Source organism: Ornithorhynchus anatinus, chromosome 1, assembly GCF_004115215.2.
Source record: "Ornithorhynchus anatinus isolate Pmale09 chromosome 1, mOrnAna1.pri.v4, whole genome shotgun sequence".
Classification (NCBI taxonomy): domain Eukaryota; kingdom Metazoa; phylum Chordata; class Mammalia; order Monotremata; family Ornithorhynchidae; genus Ornithorhynchus; species Ornithorhynchus anatinus.
The window spans coordinates 16,807,616-16,828,363 of NC_041728.1; the positions used below are offsets into that span (position 1 = coordinate 16,807,616).

General features: G+C 44.0%; 1 protein-coding gene across 1 annotated transcript; it reads left to right on the top strand.

Moving 5' to 3' along the window:
- Positions 1-874: 874 nt before the first annotated feature.
- Positions 875-20,216, top strand: CCNH (cyclin H). Its single transcript, XM_029073484.1, has 9 exons — positions 875-1,039; positions 5,007-5,129; positions 9,377-9,450; positions 9,556-9,766; positions 10,447-10,610; positions 14,864-14,934; positions 16,853-16,964; positions 18,575-18,635; positions 20,027-20,216. Exons 1-9 carry the CDS (start codon positions 923-925, stop codon positions 20,063-20,065), a joined length of 972 nt encoding a protein of 323 aa, XP_028929317.1. The 5' UTR covers positions 875-922; the 3' UTR covers positions 20,066-20,216.
- The last annotated feature ends 532 nt before the right edge of the window (positions 20,217-20,748 follow it).

The window sequence follows — 20,748 nt, forward strand, 5'->3', positions numbered from 1 at the left end:
AGAAGAGTGCTTGGCTCATGAGAAGTGCTTAAGAAATACCATCATTATTATTATTATTAAAAGAGGGATGAAGACTGAGCCCCACGTGGGGCAACCTGATGATCTTGTATCTGCCCCAGAGCTTAGAAGAGTGCTTGGCTCATGAGAAGTGCTTAAGAAATACCAGCATGATGATTATTATGATTATTATTTTATTATTAAAAGAGGGATGAAGACTGTGAGCCCCACGTGGGGCAACCTGATGATCTTGTATCTGCCCCAGCGCTCAGACGAGTGCTTGGCACCTGGTAAGCGCTTAACAAATACCATCATCATTCGGAAAGAGCCCGGGCTTGGGGGAGGTCATGGGTTCGAATCCCGGCTCTGCCACTTGTCAGGTGGGTGACCGTGGGCCAGTCGCTTCACTTCTCTGGGCCTCAGTCACCTCATCTGGAAAATGGGCATGAAGACCGGGAGCCTCCCGTGGGACCACCTGATGACCCTGGATCTCCCCCAGCGCTTAGAACAGTGCTCGGCACAGAGTAAGCGCTTAACAAATACCAACATGATTATTATCGATTCTTCTTATTAGCCTCTAGTAGTTACTGGGCTCCCCTCCCGGGGATGGGGGGGGGGGGCCTGGCGGGTCGTGCGCAGGCGCAATGGAGCGGGCTCCGGAGGGCGGGGCCGGGGCGGACGCCGGAGCGCGTGACGCAGGCACGTCGTCGCCTCGTCCCCCTGGTGACGTCAGACGCAGGGACGTCGGCGCGCCGGCTGCCGGAGAGCGCGCGCGTGCGCGGCGGCGGGAAGGGGGGGGGGGGTGGTGCGGGCTGCCTGAGGGGAGCGGGGCGGTTCGGCCTCGGGGAGCGGGGGAGGAGGAGGAGGAAGAGGAGGAAGGAGGAAGGAGGAGGGGGGAGGAGGAGGGAGGAGGAGGAGGAGGAGGATGTATCACAACAGCAGCCAGAAGCGCCACTGGACGTTCTCTAGCGAGGAGCAGCCGGCAAGACTCCGGGCCGACGCCAACCGAAAATTCAAGTGCAAAGTGGTCGCCAACGGGAAGGTAATGGAGGCCCCGCCCCGCCCCGCCCCCCCAACCCTCACTCATTCTCCTTCGGTCGGTCTCATTCATTCATTCATTCTCATTCGGTCAGTCAGTCATTCGTCGTCATTCAGGCAGTCATTCTCGTTCATTCATTCTCATTCAGTCATTCGTTCAGTCCGTCATTCTGCGTCATTCAGTCAGTCGTTCAGTCCGTCATCGTCATTCATTCAGTCATTCTCGTTCATTCATTCTCATTCAGTCAGTCATTCAGTCATTCTCATTCATTCAGTCGTTCTTCATCATTCAGTCATTCTTCGTCATTCAGTCATCCATTCATTCGTCATTCATTCAGTCATTCTGTCATTCATTCATTCATTCTCATTCAGTCAGTCACTCAGTCATTCCATCATTCAGTCATTCCTTCTTCAGTCATTCAGTCCTGGGTTCGAATCCCCACTCTGCCACTCATCAGCTGTGTGACTTTGGGCCAGTCACTTCACTTCTCTGTGCCTCAGTGACCTCAGTTGTAAAATGGGACTGTGAGCCCCACATGGGACAACCCGATGACCCTGTATCTCCCCCAGCGCTTAGAACAGTGCTCTGCACATAGTAAGTGCTTAACAAATACCAACATATTATTAAAATGGGGATGAAGACTGTGAGCCTCATGTGGGACAACCTGATGACCTTGTAGCCTCCTTAGCACTTAGAACGGTGCTTGGCATATAGTAAGCCCTTAACAAATACCAACATTATTTATGATTATTACCCAGCCAGTATTGATGAAGCTCTTACTGTGAGCTAAGCATCGTACCAATTGCTGGGGTAGATGGACGATCTTAGTGGATAGAGCACAGGCCAGGGAGTCCAAAGGTCATGGGTTCTAATCCCGCTCCTGCCGCTGATGATGATATTTGTTAAGGGCTTACTATGTGGCAAGCACCGTTCTAAGCGCTGGGGTAGATACAAAGTCATCAGGTTGTCCCACATGGGGCTCAAAGTCTTCATCCCCCTTTTACAGAGGAGGGAACTGAGGCCAAGTGAAGTGACTTGCCCAAAGGCACATAGCTGACAAGTGGCGGAGTTGAGATTAGAACCCACGACCTCAGACTCCCAAGCCCGGGCTCTTTCATTCATTCATTTATTCAGTCGTATTTATTGAGCGCTTACCGTGTGTAGGGCACTGTACCAAGCACTTGGAATGTAAGATTCAGCAACGCATAGAGACAATCCCTGTCCACTAAGCCACACTACTTCTCCTGATCTGCTGTGTGACCATGGGTAAGTCACTTCCATTTTCCGTGCCTCAGTTCCCTCATCTGTAAAATGACTGAGGCAGAGCCCACTGGGGACATGGGCCGTGTCCAACCTGATTTTTTTGCGTCCACCCCAGTGCTTAGTGCAGTGCCTGGCACGTAGTAAATGCTTAAATACCCTAGTTATTATCATACAGAGTAGAACTCAGTCTAAATACGAGGGAGAGCAGGCTTGTATTTTCCCCAAGCGCTTAGTCCAGTGCTCTGCACCCAGCAAATGCTCAATAATGCGATTGACTGATCAGTCTGTGTGCCTGTAGATTGGAGCCAGGCACGGTTCCTCGTCTCGGTGATGTTTCTCAGTTTAAGGTTTGAGGACTGTCCAGCACCCTGCTCCCCGACCGATGCTCCAACATGTCTGGGGGATTCGTCTTGGGGCAGGGGGGTCTGTAGCACATCAACCTCCGCACGAAACAGAAACTTTTCCCTCTGGGCTTCAAGGCTCTCCATCCCCTTGCCTCCTCCTACTTCTCCTCCCTTCTCTCTTTCTACTGCCCACCCCACACGCTCCGCTCCTCCGCCTATCTCCTCAGCGTCCCCCTTTCACGCCTATCCCACCGTCATCCTCTGGCCCACATCCTATTGCTGTCCTGGAATGCCCTCCCTCCTCACCTCCTCCAAACTAACTCTCTTCCCCTCTTCATAGCCCTACTGAGAGCTCACCTCCAAGAGGCCTTCCCAGACTGAGCTTCCCCTTTTCCCTCTGCTCCTCCCCCCCCCCCCGCCCTCTGCTCCCTCCCCTTTCCCCCCACACCTCCCCTCAGCTAAGCCCCCTTTCCTTCTGCTCCTCCCCCTCCCCTCCCCACCCTCACTGTGCTCATCTGTATATATTTTACTTACCCTATTTATTTTGTTAATGAGGTGTCCATCCCCTTGATTCTATTTATCGTGATTATGTTGTCTTGTTTTTGTCCGTCTGTCTCCCCCGATTAGACTGTGAGCCCGTCATTGGGCAGGGACTGTCTATCTGTTGCCGAATTGTATATTCCAAGCGCTAAGTACAGTGCTGTGCACATAGTAAACGCTCAATAAATATTATTGAATGAATGAATGTAGCAAACAGCATCCTTTGGACAGCCCACACTTGCTCCTGCCTTCCCCTAATTCCCTAGAAATTGAGGTTTGAAAGGTCTAACTCTTCCGAGGTCCGGCCTATTTTATGGTGTCCGTTAAAGAGTCCCTTGTGAGCAGGGATTGCCTCTCTTTATTGCTGTATTATACTTTCCAAGTGCTTCGTACAGTGCTCGGCCCACAGTAAGTGCTCAGTAAATATGATTGAATGAATGAATGAACTACTTACTACAAGCGCTGGGTTAGATGTGAGCAGATCAGTCCCATCTGGGGGGCTCAGTCTACAATCGAAGGGAGAACAGGTATTTAATATCCAGTTTACAGCCCCTCTTTAGATTATAAACTTCCCCTAGACTGTTAGCTCAATTTTGGGCAGGGAAGATGTCCACTGACCGTGTGATACTGTACTCTCTCGAGTGCTTAGTACAGTGCTGTGCACACAGTAAGCGCTCAATAAATACGACTGATTTTACAAATGAGGAGATCAAAGCACAGGGATGTTAAGTGAGGTACCTAAGTCTGCACAACTGATAAATGAGGGAGCCAGGATTAGAACCCAGGAACCCTGAATTTCAGGCCCGGGCTCTTTCCACTAGAAAATGCTATTGTAAAAATTCAAGGCAGGTAATAGAACCTTCTTCCTGGAAAATCAGCTGTTTCCTAGTCTCCCTTTAGCTCATTGCTTCTCGTTACCCCAAAACCTCTCTCTCTTTCCTTAGACCCCACCGATCCTCTCAGTTCTTCGTCCCACATTTAAGGCTGAAGGCTCCTTCCTCAAATATCCTTGCGTCACTGGACCTGATCAAAAACACTTGCTTTCTTCCCTGCTTTAATCAGGGCATAATATTTTGACTGGAAACATACCATAATCAATCAATAGTATTTATTGAGCTCTTACTGTGCGCAGAGACTGTACTGAGTGCTTGGAAAAGTACAATATAAAAGTTGGTAGATGCGATCCCTGCCTGCACCCCATCTAGGCTCTCAGCCACATCATTTTTCTCATATTAGAGACTGTCAGACTTTGATTAAAAAAAAAAGCCTCATATGATAATATTATGCATTTCTCCCTTCTCTGGCTGGACACCTCAGAGTTGTGAGCACCAGAAAATAAAGTTGCATAGACTGTTCCCTGCCTCCAATTTTGATCAGATGGAGCAAGAGGAAGCAAAAATGGCCAATGTCTAGGGTGACTTTATTACCGTGAAAGAATATGGAAAATCGGTTAATCCTAGTTTGTGAGATATGCTTTTGACCCTTCCCACTGTTTATGTACTTACTTAGTAATTTTGTCCAGTTGGCTAGCAGACAGGACCAGTAACCCATGTAAATATGGCTTGAGTTAGGTGTGAGAATAAAGATGGCAAGCACCTTTTATTAAAATGCATTTTTGACAGGTCACAATGTATTGTGCCAACTGGCTTCTAGATATTGTATGCAGTTGTTATTACCCTTCAAAAAGCAAAAATCCAAAGTCATACTTAATTCCCCCATAAATTTAAATATCATTTTGAAAAATTCTAACAGAAATCTTACCTAAATCTTTATTTTTGCACCTAATGGAAAATTTTGATTACTTTGTTTTTTTTTTTTTGAAGGTTCTGCCTAATGATCCAATCTTCCTTGATCCCCAAGAAGAACTTACAATCTGCAAATACTATGAAAAGAGACTGTTGGATTTCTGTTCAGTATTTAAGCCGGCCATGCCAAAGTCTGTTGTGGTAAGTTGTGAACAATGTTTGGAAACAGAATACTTTTCACCCATGTCATTCATTCAGACGTATTTATTGAGCACTTATTGTGTGCAGAGCACTGTATTAAGCGCTTGTCCTCACCTTTCCATCATGCAAATAACTCCTGAAAGTATTCCATCACTTCCAAGAAGCCTGCTGTAACTGGAGGTTGAGACACTTACCCCCTTAAATGATAACCAGGCAATTCCCTCTATTACCTTTTCAGTTCCAACCTTAAATCATGCACGGTTTTAATCTGATTTATTTGTCCAGTGATAGTTGGCTATGTTTTTTAAATGCTTGTCTGTGTCAGTGTTGTCTTAGCTGCTAAATTGGGAAAAGCATGGGCTTGGGAGTCAGAGGTCGTGAGTTCTAATCCCCCCCTCTGCTTGTCAGCTGTGTGACCTTGGGCAAATCACTTAACTTCTCTGTGCCTCAGTGACCTCATCTGTAAAATGGGGATTAAGACTGTGAGCCCCACATGGGACAACCTGATTACCTTGTATCTACCCCAGCGCTTAGAACAGTGCTTGGCACATAGTAAGCACTTAACAAATGCCAACATTATTATTATTCTTAAATTTCTCCAAGGATGATATGTTTGTTTAACTCAATTTGTACAGTTGCCTAGCACCATACCATGCACATATTTTTGGTGATGATGAATTAATTTCCACTTGTACTTTTACAGATAAGTAGGAGGAAGTTCAGTTCCCTAGAGAACAAAGGGATTTGAAGATGGGAAGCGTCAGATAGAAAGGGGTAGGATGAGAACAGTGAGAGAGGCTAGATGGAGGTATAATGACTAGGTTGGGGTTAGGGGAGCGCATTGTGCATGTGGGCCGAGAAGTAGCGGAAGAGCAGTGAGGATAGATAGGATGGAGAACAGCTGAATGAGTGCCTCAAAGTCAGTGCTTGATGCAGAGCTATATGGGCAGCTGTCTGAAGTCTTGACCGTAGTGGATCAAGAAGAGAGTTGTGGAGAGGAAATGAAATAAAGCCAAAGAAAGGCCTCAGACTTTGCTCCAAGAAGCAGAGTTTAAGGGGGTAGCAAGTGGATTTCCTGTCATCAGAACATCCCTGGAGTGTTCCTTAGTTTTTAAACTGTTGCTAGGTGCTCTCCTTTCGTTGCAAAATCTGATGAATTTGATTTTCTTCTAGGCTTCTCTATAGCCCCTTACGGTGACCACAATGAAAATCTTAAAAAAGAGAAGTATATAGTTAAGAAAGGAAGAGCATTTGTGATCGATATTTCTTTCCGGGACCTGTGCAGCTATGCTCCACTAACTCAAAGAATTCTCTGTTTTCACAGTTTGATTTATTTGCTTTAGGTATTTTAAATGAGCACTGTCAAACGGTAAGGCAGGAGTTGTAGTGTCTATGGGGTGGGAGAAGAAAATTAGTTTTGATGCCCAAGTCTATTAAATGTTGGCAGTGAGACTCTTTATGGTGGTTGTCTGCATTTCAAAGAATATATGCTATGTTATCAGGCCTTAGGCCAACTTTTGAAATTGATTATTTTTTGCTGCTTGTCTCTCCGAAAGTGGTGTACAAAGAGTTTGAGATTTTTTTTTTAATTGGTTTAGAGTGAATGTAGTTTTCTCTCTCCCCACCTCCCCCTGCAATCCACCTCCACCATCCCCCTCTAAAAATGATTTTAGTTCTTCAGTTTTGTGTGCTTGGTTTTACCCAATGGATTATCAGGGAATACTTTGATTAGTTTTCCCTTTCGCAGTTAAACATAATAAATTGATTGGGGCTTTGATGCCAAGTGCAATTAGGCTTTTCCTGCGAATAGACAATACAGTACAGGGCCTGCCAATTTCTTTTTGCAGAAGCTCCAAACAAAATGAAACCTTCAAGTGTTCGGGGCACAAAGAGCCATGCAAATTATGTCTCCCTTCATATGTCATGTGACATCATTCTGTCATACGAAGGATGGCACAGTGCGATGACATCATTACACTTTGTGGTTGTTTCAGAGCAAAAGCCGTGGCTGCCAGTGGGGACTGAAAAGGTAGAGGGGAAAATGGAGAGGACAAGAGGGAAGTGTGGGGTGGAAGGAGGTGATAGAAGACAAGAAAAAGAGATGGGAAAGGAGGGAGAGGGGAGAACAGAGGACAGAGAAAGAAATAGGAGAGCAGAGTGGCTTCCAGACAGAGGAGCACTGTCTTGGCTTCCCGGAGAAAAGGGTCCAGATCCCTGACTCTCTGGTCGGGGGAGAGGGTTGGTGGTGCCTATCCATCCACCCATGCACCCAGAGAAGCAGTGTGGCTAGAAAGCAGCGTGGCTTAGTGGCAAGAGCATGGGCTTGGGAGTCAGAGGCTGTGGATTCTAATCCCATCTCCCGCACTTGTCAGCGATGTGACCTTGGGCAAGTTATTTAACTTCTCTGTGCCTCAGTTACCTCATCTGTAAAAATGGGGATTAAAAAAAAAAAGTGAGCCCCACGTGGGACGATCTGATTACCCCGTATCTTCCCCAGTGCTTAGAACAGTGCTCACATAGTGCTTTAATACCATAATTAATATTATTATCCATCCAGCAAAGAGCCCTGAAGGGGCTGCCCGTGATTGTAAGGGACTGCTGGTTGCTGATCTCCCTGGCCTCCTTTCACTCCCCCTTCTTGGGCAGCGATGGGCAGGACAGAGCTCAGTGATTTCTCCGCCTCTCGCTGTGGCTTTTAGGTCAGGGGCAGGTCTGGCGCTGTGTGTTTTGTCTTAAGTAGGGTGCTTAGGGTGACACCGTCCCCCACCGGTCCCAGGCTCTGCATCAGAGCCACATTAAACTCCAAGAAGAGTCAGGTATGGCAGACTCTCCATCATATATACATCCATTTCTGCCCCAAATTTCACTGGGAACCCATGACAGCAGAAATAGGGAATTTTTTCCAACAACTCACTTCTCTCTGGATACAGGATTCAGTATCAACCGAAATAGTCCTATAAGACTGTGAACTTCTTCACCGCAGGGATCAGGACTGCTTACTTTATCGTACTTTCCTCAGGGCTTAGGACAAGTGCTCAATAAGTGGTATCGATTGATGATTGTGCTCTTGTGCACAGCTCTGGACATGGTGAGCTGTCCGAAGTGAACTCTCCCATCCACGGGGTTGTGAAAAACCACAAACCCATGTAATAGAGGAAAGGTCGGTGTATCTGTTCATTGGCCGTTAAGCCTGATTGGTGATTGGGATGCACCTTATCTGGTCGTTTTATCTTGAATATTGCTTGAATTCTCTCTGCCACCAAGCCATTTGATGTAATAATAATGACAGCATTTGTTAATACGCTTACTGTGTGCCAAGTACTGTTTTAAGCGCTGGGGCGGTACAAGGTAATCAGGTTGTCCCACATGTCGCTCACACTTTTAATTCCCATTTTACAGATGAGGTAACAAGCACAGAGAAGTTAAGTGATTTGCCCAGAGTCACACAATTGACAAATGGCAGAGCTGGGATTAGAACCCATGACCTCTGACTCCAAAACCCGGGCTCTTTCCATTGAGCCACGCTGCTTCTCTAATGACATGACAATTTAAAGTCAAGATTCTCTCCCAAACATTCTGTTATAGAATAATATTTTTCAAATGTTTACGATACGTATGACACTCTACCAAATGCCAAGAAGACAACAGATTTCAGTGCAAACTCCCCGGCCCACAAGGGGCTCAGAGTCTAAATCAAGGAGATCAAGGACACAGGGAAAAAACACGAAGCTAATTTACCCAGTTCAGAAATAACAATAGTAAATATTACTGTCTGGAGGATTTTTCTCCTATTCCACTATCCGAGGCAAGAGTGGGCTGAGTGAAAAGTGTCACTCATCCCCATTTTTCAGTGTTTTGCAAGGAGACCCCTGCTCGTTTCTCTATGTGTCAGTCAGTTGTAATGATTGAGTGCTTTCCGTGCGCAGAGCACTGTAGTAAGTGTCTGGGAGAAGAGGATGGTGGCCCCATTCGTTGGCTGGCACTCCGCTCTTGAAGGGGGCAGGCGTGGGCCCATTTTCTCTGCTCTAACTAGTGGGAGAATGGGGCCAACCATGGGCCTAAAGCGCCCACCAGAAATTAAGACATGTCTTACTGTTTGCCCAGTGTCAAAGAGAGAGATTAGTGCTCGGCCTTTCCTCTACAGGCTGGCTTTTGGGTGAAGCAAAGCCATGTTGCTTTAAATGGGGCCATTTGTACAAGCCTTGGTGTGTGTGAGAATGTATTTTAATTTTTTTCTTCTAATTTAGGGTACTGCCTGCATGTACTTCAAGCGTTTCTACCTCAATAACTCTGTGATGGAATATCACCCTCGGATAATAATGTAAGTAATATAGAAAAGTGAAATGGGCTTTAAAGTTCTTACTTTGGTACAGATATATGGATGCCCCTGAGTTAAATGTTTATCGTTATTTCCTTTGTTTTCTAGGTTAACATGTGCATTTTTGGCATGTAAAGTAGATGAGTTCAATGTATCCAGCATTCAGTTTGTTGGAAATGTTCGGGATAGTCCTTTTGGACAAGAGAAGGCCCTTGAACAAATTTTGGAATATGAACTTCTACTTATTCAACAATTGAATTTCCATCTTATTGTACACAACCCTTTTAGACCATTCGAAGGCTTCCTGATAGATTTAAAGGTAATGGCATGGTTACAGTTTATAAGCAGTGTATTCCTCTTTACTTATGGCCCTAAAAAATGTATAAGTTCATTTTTGATTTATCAAATTCCACAATAGCCTTTTTTGTCTCTGGCACGTTGAGGGAGAGGTGCTCTGCACACAGTAAGCGCTCAATAAATATGATTGAATGAATGAAAGCTGGCATTAAGTCAAAATTTCCAGTCATCTAAGAGTAAATGCTACTAAAGCAGGGAGTAGGCAGCCTTGCATAAGCCACCCAGGGGGATAGATCTTACATTATATTATCCTGCTAGTGGAGAAAGAATTGAGGAAGGGAAAGGTGTTGTAACCAGGCTTTAGGATAGCTAGGGATGGAGCCCTGGGAAATTGAGACCCTCCAGCAGGTTGATGATGTTAGATCTGCTTACTTTGTGCAGAACGTTCTTGGGAAAGTACAGTAGACATACATGTCTGTCCTCAAGGAGTTTACACTAGCAAATTTAATGGTGTATACTTAGCCATGTTCTGATTTAACTTAAGGGTAATTAATGGGAAATTAGTCTGTTAAAACTGACCAAGCAGTTAATTACTTTAAGGATTTAAGTGATTATTTGGTACACTTTGAGATTACTATTTCAAAAGTGGTATTAAATTAAATAGCAGCAAAGATAACTTTCTTTTTTTTTCCCCCCCCCCAGACCCGCTATCCACTTTTGGAAAACCCTGAGATCTTGAGGAAAGCAGCTGATGATTTTCTTAATAGAGTTGCCTTGACAGATGCTTACCTTCTATTTACACCTTCACAGATTGCTCTCACAGCCGTATTATCTAGTGCCTCCAGGGCTGGAATTACAATGGAAAGGTCAGCCTTCAATCATTTAATTTACCACTTGATTGAGTTCATGTTTTTGTGTTAAGTGCTGTTTCAAATGCAGCTCCTGAAGTTTCAAACCACCTGGAGTTTGAGAGATTTCATTCCAGAGCTGTGAACTCTGAAATGGAATACTGCTGGAGAGAATGGAATCTCCTAGATTAATAGGATAAGTAACATATGTCCAGTTGGATGTAAACCAGTCTGAAGCAAGAGGATAGAATAAGTCCTAAGATCTCTTCCCACTTTAAATAGAAAACACCTCTTTATTTTCAAAGGCTTAGGGAAGGCATAATGGAGTATTTTAACAGCTTTAACACCTGCTAAAAATTAGTAAAACCAATTTGAATTCTGAGTTTTTTATTTTCAGATTTCTGGCTCACGGTCCACTTTTCCTTTCTTTTTTAATATTATTCTTAGAAGGAATCTGGGGGGAAGAAAGAGGTGGGAAAACTTAGCTTGTTGACTAGCCTTAAAAAGGTGGGATTAGGGAGGTATTGCTTTTCTGAATTTCATTTCTCCAGGCTCTGCATCTCCCAAATGCATCTCACCAGGCCAAGGTTAGATATTAACACTATGGCTACCAGAGTCTTTGGAGAGAAAATTTCCAGTAGTCCATGATACTGGATGCCTACACAGATAGGAAGACTAGAATATTCTACATTTACTATGAAATATTTGAAAGGAAGCTTAAAAAGATATTTCCTTGCTATTTTCCTTGATCCCCTCTACCTAGAACTTTTTTTTCCCCATTTTTATTGCTGTCCTCCAAGATATGTGATCTAGGTTTTGGCCTCTTTCTCCCTGAGCTAGAGCCAGCAGAAGTTGGTTTTAAGTGGGATTCAAAGATAAAAAGATATTTGTCCGTTAAAAAAAGAAAGCACTTCAATTGATGAATAGTATTACCAAGTACTGTTGATTTTACTGTCACAGCATTTCTAGAATCTGCCTCTTCCTCTCCATCCAAACAGCTATTAAGGTGATCCAAGTTGTGAGCATATCTTGCCTTAGCTACCGCATCTCAGCCTTTTTGCTGACCTTTTGGTCTCCTGTCTCTGTTCTATCCAATCCATCCTTCAGTCGGCTTCCCGGATCATTTTTCTAAAGAAAAGTCATTGAGCCCACATCTCCCCGTGCTTCAGATCTTGTAACCGTTACCCATCCCTCTCCACCCATCCTTTTCACATCAAACAGAAACTCCTCACTTCCCTAATTTGCTGTCCTTTCGGCATCTCCTGTGCACTTAGTTGGGTAATGCTTTAGCATTTTGATTTTCACCCCATTCCTGCTCCCATGACATTTGTGAACATATACTTATGTGCAATTTAATGTCTTTCTCCCCATGTGGGTTTATAAGCTCCCTGTGGGCAGGAATTGTCTACCTCCTCTGTTGTACTCTCCAAAGTGCTCAATGCAATGTTGGGTACATTGTAAGCACCCAATCAATAGCATTAATTGGATAAACATTAAACAGATATTCGTGTTCTGCCCTGAAGATTACCAAACTTCAGATTTATTAGAGGGATAGAAAATACCAGAGATGTTAAATGTCTGCTGAAATTTTCTGACCCTATAAATACTTCAAAAGTCAAATTTAGTGATGGTCACTTGACCTACTCTGACTATTGCAGATGCTTGATTGGTTTAAGAGAGGGGAACACCTGAAGGTAATTAGAATAAAAATGACCCGATGATGGAGATGTATTAGTGGGATTTGGATATAGATACATTCCAGATGATAATTCTGAGTTTCTCAGTGACTAAAGATACCATTAGTAGTTGGCTATTTTAAGAGGAGCATTAACTCTTCAGATCAAACTGTAGTTGCTTCTGTTTGTGCACAATATGCACCCTAAAGGCATTTTTTTTTTTTAAAGAGAAAGTGCACTTGCCAGGGTCCCTCCAAGAGTGTTCCTTGAGACTCATTGTTTTGCACCTGTACCTTTTCCACTTTTTAGTAAAATCAATCAGTAGAGGTTCTTAAGCACCTACTGTGTAAGGAGCACAGTAGTAAGCACTTGGCCGTGAACAGTGGAGTTAAGACATGATCCCTACTATCAAGGAGCTTACAGTCTAGGTGGGAGGCAGACACTTTAAATACTTTACAGATAGGAGGAAGAAGGCAAAGGTGATAAGGACTACTTGAAATATGCGTCAGTGATAGGCAAGGGAAAATATAGAAGTTTTATGGGTGAGTACAGAAATTCCTAGTTTGGAGAAGTGCTAAGGAAATAGTTTGGGGGGGTATAACCTGGGAGGATGAAATATTATTAGGGACAGGCCTCCTGGATAAGAGCTTCGGAGATGGGGAAGGTTGTGGTCTTGTGGATTTGGAGGGGGGAGCGAGTTACAAGTAGGAGGGTGGCCATGAGCAAGAGGAGGTAGGATTGATGAGAATAAATCAATAAATAGATGACCTTGGGGGGAACAAGGTATGATCCGTGATGGTGTGGAAACAGAGCGTGAAAAAGTGAGAGGGAAGAGCTTAAGGAGTTCTGCTTCGTGTCGAAAGGAGTGAGTAACCTTCGGAGGTTTCTGAGGATTGCAAATGGAGATACTTGCAGAGCTGTGTTTTAGAAAAAATGAGCCAGGCAGCGGAGTGAAGTAAGAAAAGGAGAAGGGGGAGAGTCTGAGTGGATGAAGTTTTCAAGCAAGGATTTTACACACACCTAAAGCAGTGTGGTGGCCATTTGGATATTAATCCAAGCACTTGTTCATTCAATCATTTATTGAGCACTTGCTGTGTGCCGAGCACTGTACTAAGCACGTGGAAGGGTACAATACAACAAATCGACACATTCCCTACCCACTTATCTTGCTTTGACTACTACAGTCTCCTTTCTGCTTCCTGTCTCACCACACCTCAAGTCCATACTTAACTATTGCCCAGATCATTTTTCTAAAAAAAAAAATTCAGTCTGTTTCCTCACTCTTCAAAAAATCTCCGTGATTGCCCTTCCATCTCCACATCACACAGAAACTCCTTACCATGGACTTTAAGGCACTCAGTCACCTTGTCTCCTCTTACCTACCTCAGTGACTTCCTACTACAACTCAACACGTTCACTTTGCTCCAGTAACACCAACCTACTAACTGTACCTCGAGCTCTTCTCTATTTGCCGCTGACCTCTTGCCCACATCCTGCCTCTGACCTGAAATCCCTCCCCCTCCATATAGATCAGACCATCACTCTCCACACCTTCCAAGCCGTATTAAAATTGCATCTTCTCCTAAAGGCCTTCCCAGACAGCCCTCATTTCCCCTACTCCCTCTCGCATCACCCTTGGACATGGATTTCCACTTTTTATTCACTCCACTGTCACCAGCACCCCTTTCTTACATACCAGTGACACCACTGACCACCAAGGTTGCTGTGGAAATTTTTTTACTTAGTTTTTTCAACATGCAAGGGAGTGACACATACCCACACTCACTCTACCACTAAGGGTCCAGTACCGATTTGCTGGCCAATGCTTCTTTCTACAACCGAGTGCTGCTCACAGTGTGCTTGCTTCTCCACTGCCATCTTCAATGCTGTGTGCCTCCTACCTATTTGAGTGCCTTTTATCTGCCTTAGGCTTCACACCTGGGGCTCTACTTGACAGTCATTGATTGGTCCAGGCCTGGATAGAACAGGGAGAGAAGGCCACACCTCCCTCCATGCTCCACCCTCCAAAGGCGAGCAATCACCTGTCCCAGGTAGAACCCATCAGTGTCTTCATGAGTCTCTTCCTTGTTGTTGATGGGATCAGAAACCATCACTAGTAAGGCAGGTTATTGTGGGCTCACCGTACCCACTGCCCTTATGTACAGATCTGAAATCTATGTTAATGTTTGTCTCCCCCTTTATAGTGTAAACTCCTTGTGGTCAGGCATCACATGTACCACCTGATGTATCGTGCTCTAGTCCTGGAAATATTGTGAGGGGAAAACAGATGGGGTTCAGCAGCAGACTGAATTTGGGGGGTGGTGAAGTGCTGCTGCTTTGATTGGAAAACGGAAGAACCATGAAAAACAGTCCCTATTTGAGAATATGGGAACTGTAGATTAATTGCTAGATTACCGATTTTGTCATTTAACACATTTAAAGTCAGATTAAAATGAAAATAATTTGCCCTTGCCATCTCTGATGGATTACCTAGATGAATTAGTCGTCCATCATTCTATTTCTGTTTCACGTTGTGGGGGGGATAAAATCCATAGAGCACTCTTGGAATTTCACACATTTGTTTTTGTTTTTCAGTTATTTGTCAGAAAGCCTCATGCTCAAGGAAAATAGAACATGTATGTCACAGTTACTGGATGTAGTGAAATGTAAGTAAATCGTACGTGCTGATGTCACTGGTAATGCAGTATATTACATTGTTAATCTCTAGAGTTGCCTAAAATTATGAACATAATCTTTTTCTTGCATACGTGTTTCAGTTTTAGGCAGGAGTCTAGATTGATGCTTCCGTTTTCTTCTCAAGTAGAGAGGGGTCCCCGTTTATGGCTACGGTGCCCTGGATTTAACAGAAATTTCATGTCAGCGTGTCCAGTAATGTGCACTGAAACTCTGACAGATTGTTGGGGCATGGTGAGGGATATCTCAAGAGCCACTGATGTGAGAAATCATGTTGAACACAGATGGAACCCTGCCATAAAGTAGCCATCAGTGTTGCCGAGAGGGCCTCTGCTAGAAATGCCCTGTTCTCTTTAAATTGGAACATCAATTTTGTCTCAGAGACAAGTTTTAAGTATTAATTTGGTCTACTATTAATTGATGGCAAGGCTTTTGTATTTCCCTTCTAATTCAGATGTACAACTTAACTTGTGCCACTAGAGGGATCTCGTTCTAGATTTTCTTTTCTTGAAAGACAAAAGAGACCTCCCCCAACCTGGATAACAATAATATTAATAATAGTAATGACATTTGTTAAGCGCTTACTATGTGCCAAGGACTTGTTCTCATCAAAGGCAACCTTTTTCTTCATCAAAGGCAACCTTTTTCGTATCAAAAAATAAGTAATCAGATTTTTTTTTTCTAGGATAAAAGCAAGCTAACCCAGAACATCATTTCCCTAGCATCCCACAAAGCTTACAGAAATGGTACAACTAGCTAGCCTTCATTTTTGAGAAGCAGCGTGGCTCAGTGGAAAGAGCCTGGGCTTGGGAGTCAGAGGTCATGGGTTCGAATTCTGGCTCTGCCACTTGTCAGCTGTGTGACTGTGGGCAAGTCACATCACTTCTCTGGGCTTCAGTTACCTCATCTGTAAAATGGGGATTAACTGTGAGCCTCACGGGGACAACCTGATTACCCTGTATCTACCCCAGGCTTAGAACAGTGCTCTGCATATAGTAAGCACTTAACAAATACCAACATTATTATTATTGTTATTATTTTTATTAAAGAAATGGGACAATAGCAAAATATAATTCTTTGATAACCTTGATTTTTAAATTCTTGAATAGTGTATATGCTTGTCCTATAGGAACATAAATTCCCTGCTATTTAAAGAACTTAAAGATTGGTATATAATACCCTCAGACAAAGCTTTTCAAACATAGGCTGACGATTGAAGACTACCTTTTTATTTGTTTGGTAATGGGGTCATGATTTTGTTGTAGAAAAACGGATACTGTGCAGAACTGAGTATGATTTCATATCTGGAAAGAGAACGTTTGATGTACTTGATTTGTCGATTTGGCTGCCGTTGCCTTAATGTAGATTACACTTGTACTTTTGGCTGTATTCACATACTTAAAAATCCCTTATTTTAGATAGTTGTAGCAAGTGTCCACAGGTTTTGGTTGGTTGCTGCCTTATGCAAATTTTCTTCAGTCTCATTTATTGAGCGCTGTGCAGAGCACTGTATTAGGAACTTGGAAAGTACAATTCGGCAACAGATAGAGACAATCCCTGCCCACAATGGGGTCACAGTCTAGAAGAATAGATCTCCAGTACACACTTATTAGCATCTGCTAAAATAATATATTCAGTAAATATAAGAAAGGTCATTTGGGTAACAAAAACAAAACCGTGGGTGCTGCTGTCATTTACTCTATTCAGTCATGTTAAATAGGAATACTTGCATTCAATAATATTTGAATTTTAATCTAATACCGTTGATAAATTACTAAGTTTCTTTTAGTAAGATTTCAGTGACTGACCAATTAAGTCAGGGACTGACTTGTTTCTTGTGAAAAAGGGCTTGCCTCTGTCTGACTTGAATGCTTTCACTCACATTTACAGGCATGAAAAACCTAGTGAAGAAATACGAGTCTCCCAAACCAGAAGAAGTTGCTGTTCTAAAACAGAAGTTAGAGAGGTGTCATAGCTCGGAACTTGCTACTAATGTGAATGTGTAAGTAGATATGATTCTATTCTTCTATTTATCTTCCAACCTAGTTTGGAAAGAATTGCCATTTCGAAACATCCAGATAATGTAAGTTGAAACTTCCTATACTGGGATACTTGTAAGGGTTCTTTGATCTTGTCTTAGTGAAGTAGTGCGGCGGATTTCCATACTGGGATGAAGGTTCTTTGTGGCAGGCTGCTAATTGCTTCCGTTCTTAGGAGGACGTTTTTCAGGTGGAAATTCTGGTGGGATTCTTCTTGAATGGGCATCCCTGGTGATAATGGGGACTAGCCACTGTTTTCTTTGACTTCCTCGCATCCTGTTGTGAAGGTGTGTTCCAGGCCTTAGTGGGGCAGCTGCTCCGTCTCTGGCAATGTTCCAGCAGCCGAGGGGAATATGAACCCTCTCTGAGTGTGAAAGAGTAGCCCACGTGGTGGGATGAAGGAAAACATGAAAGGGGTTGGAGATGTTATGAATGTTCTATAGCCCTATTATCCAAGTCACATTTCTGGAAATTATTACAGTTGAGAAGAGTCTGTTGTGAATTTTCAGTGGGGACTAAAACATGGCTTGACATTGTCAAAGTCTTAACTAAGGAAGGGGATTGTCAGCGTGAGATTAATTGCAGTTTGTGGTTAACGTATGAGCCGTGGCTGCTATCGGGTCTAAAGTAGGGCAGTGTTGGATGTCTTATTTCAGATCTAATAATCTTATCTCTGTTCAGCTGCTTTGACTTTTAAAAGTTGCTTTGATAGGGGAGGTAGCTTGGAATCTAGATTCTTGTCCCTGCCGGGTAACCCTGGGCAAATAACCTCTCGGTGCCTCAGTTTCCATTCTGTAAAATGGATGTTACCCGCTCTCTCTGTTGCTAGATTTTGAATTTCTTGTGATTGTTCTATACCTAACCCGGAGCTTAGCAAAGTACAGTGGTACGTAGTAAGTGCTTAAAAAATACCGCAAGTTTAATCAAGCAGTCGTATTTATTGAGCGCTTAACTGGGTGCGGAGTGCCATTAGGTGTTTGTACAGAGTAACAGAGTTGATAGATACATATCCTGCCTACAGCGAACTTGCAAGTATTGTAGAATCTGAGTAGAGTCTGTCCCCAGAGCTTTGGGGATGTAACAGAGGGTCAAGCGGAGATACATTTCCTATTGTATTTGAAGATATTAATTGAATTTTTAAAACTTTCAACTTATTTGGAATTTGTAGATTTTAGTGATAGAGGAAGGAGTGCAAAGAAAGGGTATTAGCAGAAAAGAAATTCACGGTAAAAATTGTACTTGATGCTGTAAATAAATCAAGGGAGAAAGGCACTGAGAAAATTTTTACAGCATGTATAATAGTAATTAAGTGCTATGTGCAAAGTACGCTACTGAGCACTAGGTAGGTATAAGATCATCAGGTTGGAAACAATCCCCGTCCCACATGGGGCTCACAGTTCCATGTGGAACTTTAAGAGGGAGAACAAGTATGAATCCCCATTTTCTGGATAAGGAAACTGAGGCAAATTTTCTGATCTCAAAAAAGGTTCTCTGGTGGGTGGTCCATTTCCTTGTCTTTACAAATGCAGAGGATGTAAAACTGATAAATTTGTGCATTCTTTCTTGGCATTAGGAAGAAAAGAAAAGGCTATGAAGATGATGAGTATGTCTCAAAGAAACCAAAACTGGAGGAGGTGAGACTATTTTACAAACAAATACAGCCACGCTTTTACTTGCTTCTCTGTGAACTCGGTCGTAAAGTGGCTGACGTCAGACATTACCTGTGCTTGTTTTTTTCCTCACTTGGGTTCCCAACATTTTTGTTGGGCCTTGCGGCAGGAGGAGAGGAAGCTCTTGGAGGGGAGGTTGAAAGGCAGTATCTCGGTGAGGTCTGCACAGCTGGGGCCGAGAAGAGATCGATGCTACTTTTTCCATTCCCCTTTGCCAAGTAGGCCCATTTCCCTTGGAGTAGGAGAGCGGCAGTTTGGTTGTCGTGAATAAGCTGCAGGCTCAGCACTTTACCTACCCTTTCCCAACTCCCCTCTTCCTTCTGTTGGGCCAGAGAGCCCCGAACGTCTAAGGGCGGCAGCTCCCGTGATCCTTTTCCCTCCAACCCCGGCATTCTAGGCTGGGATGTAACCACTTCGGGCTGACGTTTAATGGTTCTGTCAGTCATCAAATGTAATTCAAACTGTTCACCCTGATGACTGTCCCACACGGTTTGATAGAGGTAATACATCCCTCAATCCCGGTCGTGCCCCGCCGCCCCCGTCAGATAAGCCCCTGTACCTGTAGCCGGGGAGGCGGTGCCGTCCATTCTTCTGAATTTCCTTAATAACTACCTGTAGCATGCTTAATTGGCTCCACGAAAATGGAATTAAGCAGGAGAGCAGTAAATGAAGTGCTCGTCAAAGAACTTCCCTTAGCTTCCAAGCTCTTAATACAGTGCTCTGCACATAGGAAGCGCTCAATAAATACTATTGAATGAATGAATGAACTTAAAAAGTGCTCTCCAGTTTTAAATACCTATATTTAACTTTATGACCATTGTTTTGGACATTCACCTGAGACTAGCTGGCCCACCGTTGTCTTATATTTGGTATCTCTGAACTGGCAGCAGAAACTTGGCAACCTGCTTTGAGGTCATGATAGGCAAGGGGTAACGTCAATGCAGAACACATTAAATGTATGTGTTGGTGCAGGGAGGGCACAGAGAGGTGGTGTGTGCTGCGTGCTCTAATTGGTGATCCTTCTCGTAAAAGAAATCAGCTGCCGTTATTCGGTTCTTGGCGTGACTCCTTGGTAAACGGTTATGTTTAAGGCTGCCGACCCACCTCACCTAATCCCCAGGACTAAGTGAGGGACAGAGAAAGGGTGGCGAAAGATCACCGTTTGATTTTTCCGTAGCGCTTCCGGAAAATAGCGTAATGGCGGTAAGGGGAAGTACGGTGCTAAGTCCCTGAGAAAACCCTGGCACATCCCTAGTCGTTAAGAAGGATGAGAAAGAGGGCCATTAATAGTGATGTGACCCACTCATGCCATATAGTCTAGCCGTACTTATACCTCTTTTTTTTAATCCTCCTAGGAAGAATGGACAGATGACGATCTGGTGGATTCTCTGTAATCGCTGGTGGATAAAATCTCCTGGCACGGCCCCGACCTTGTTACAGACATCTCTTAGCGATCCAGTCCGCTAGGCGGATGTGAATGGCTCTTTGGCTCTGCTGAAAGTTTACATGGGATGATTTTATTAAATTTTTTTTCCATTAAATCGATTTTGCTTCATCGCACTTTTCCTTCATAGAGGACGGTAAAATTCACCTGTGAATACATGTTCCTGAGAAGGAGCCATTCCTCTCTGGGTGGGTGAGCCACGTCGGCCTGCCCTGAACGGCCTTTGCTTTACCTAAATGCCCTTAGAAAGTTTCCCCTACCCCCTTTGCGTTCGGTGTCCGGATTTCCGTTGTGCGGGCAGCAGTTGTTGCTCATTTTTCTCAGGTGTCCCAGCCTTGGTTTCAAACCTGGGACACTGCGTTCCAGAACTTCATTGCCCAAGGTCTCATCTTGCCACTGGATATTGAGTTTGGCCCCTAAGTGGGATTACCCAACTGCTTGGGGTCCAGGTGTCAGTCTCCCAAAGAATGTGCAGGGCTCCTCTTCACCTTTTTAAACTTTCTATTTTTTTTCTACGATATGCATCAAGCACTTATGTGCCAGGCGTGGTACTGAGCGCTGGCATACATACAAACCCGTCAGTTTGGACGCAACCCGTGTCCCACAGGGGACTCCCGGTCTTAATCCCCATTT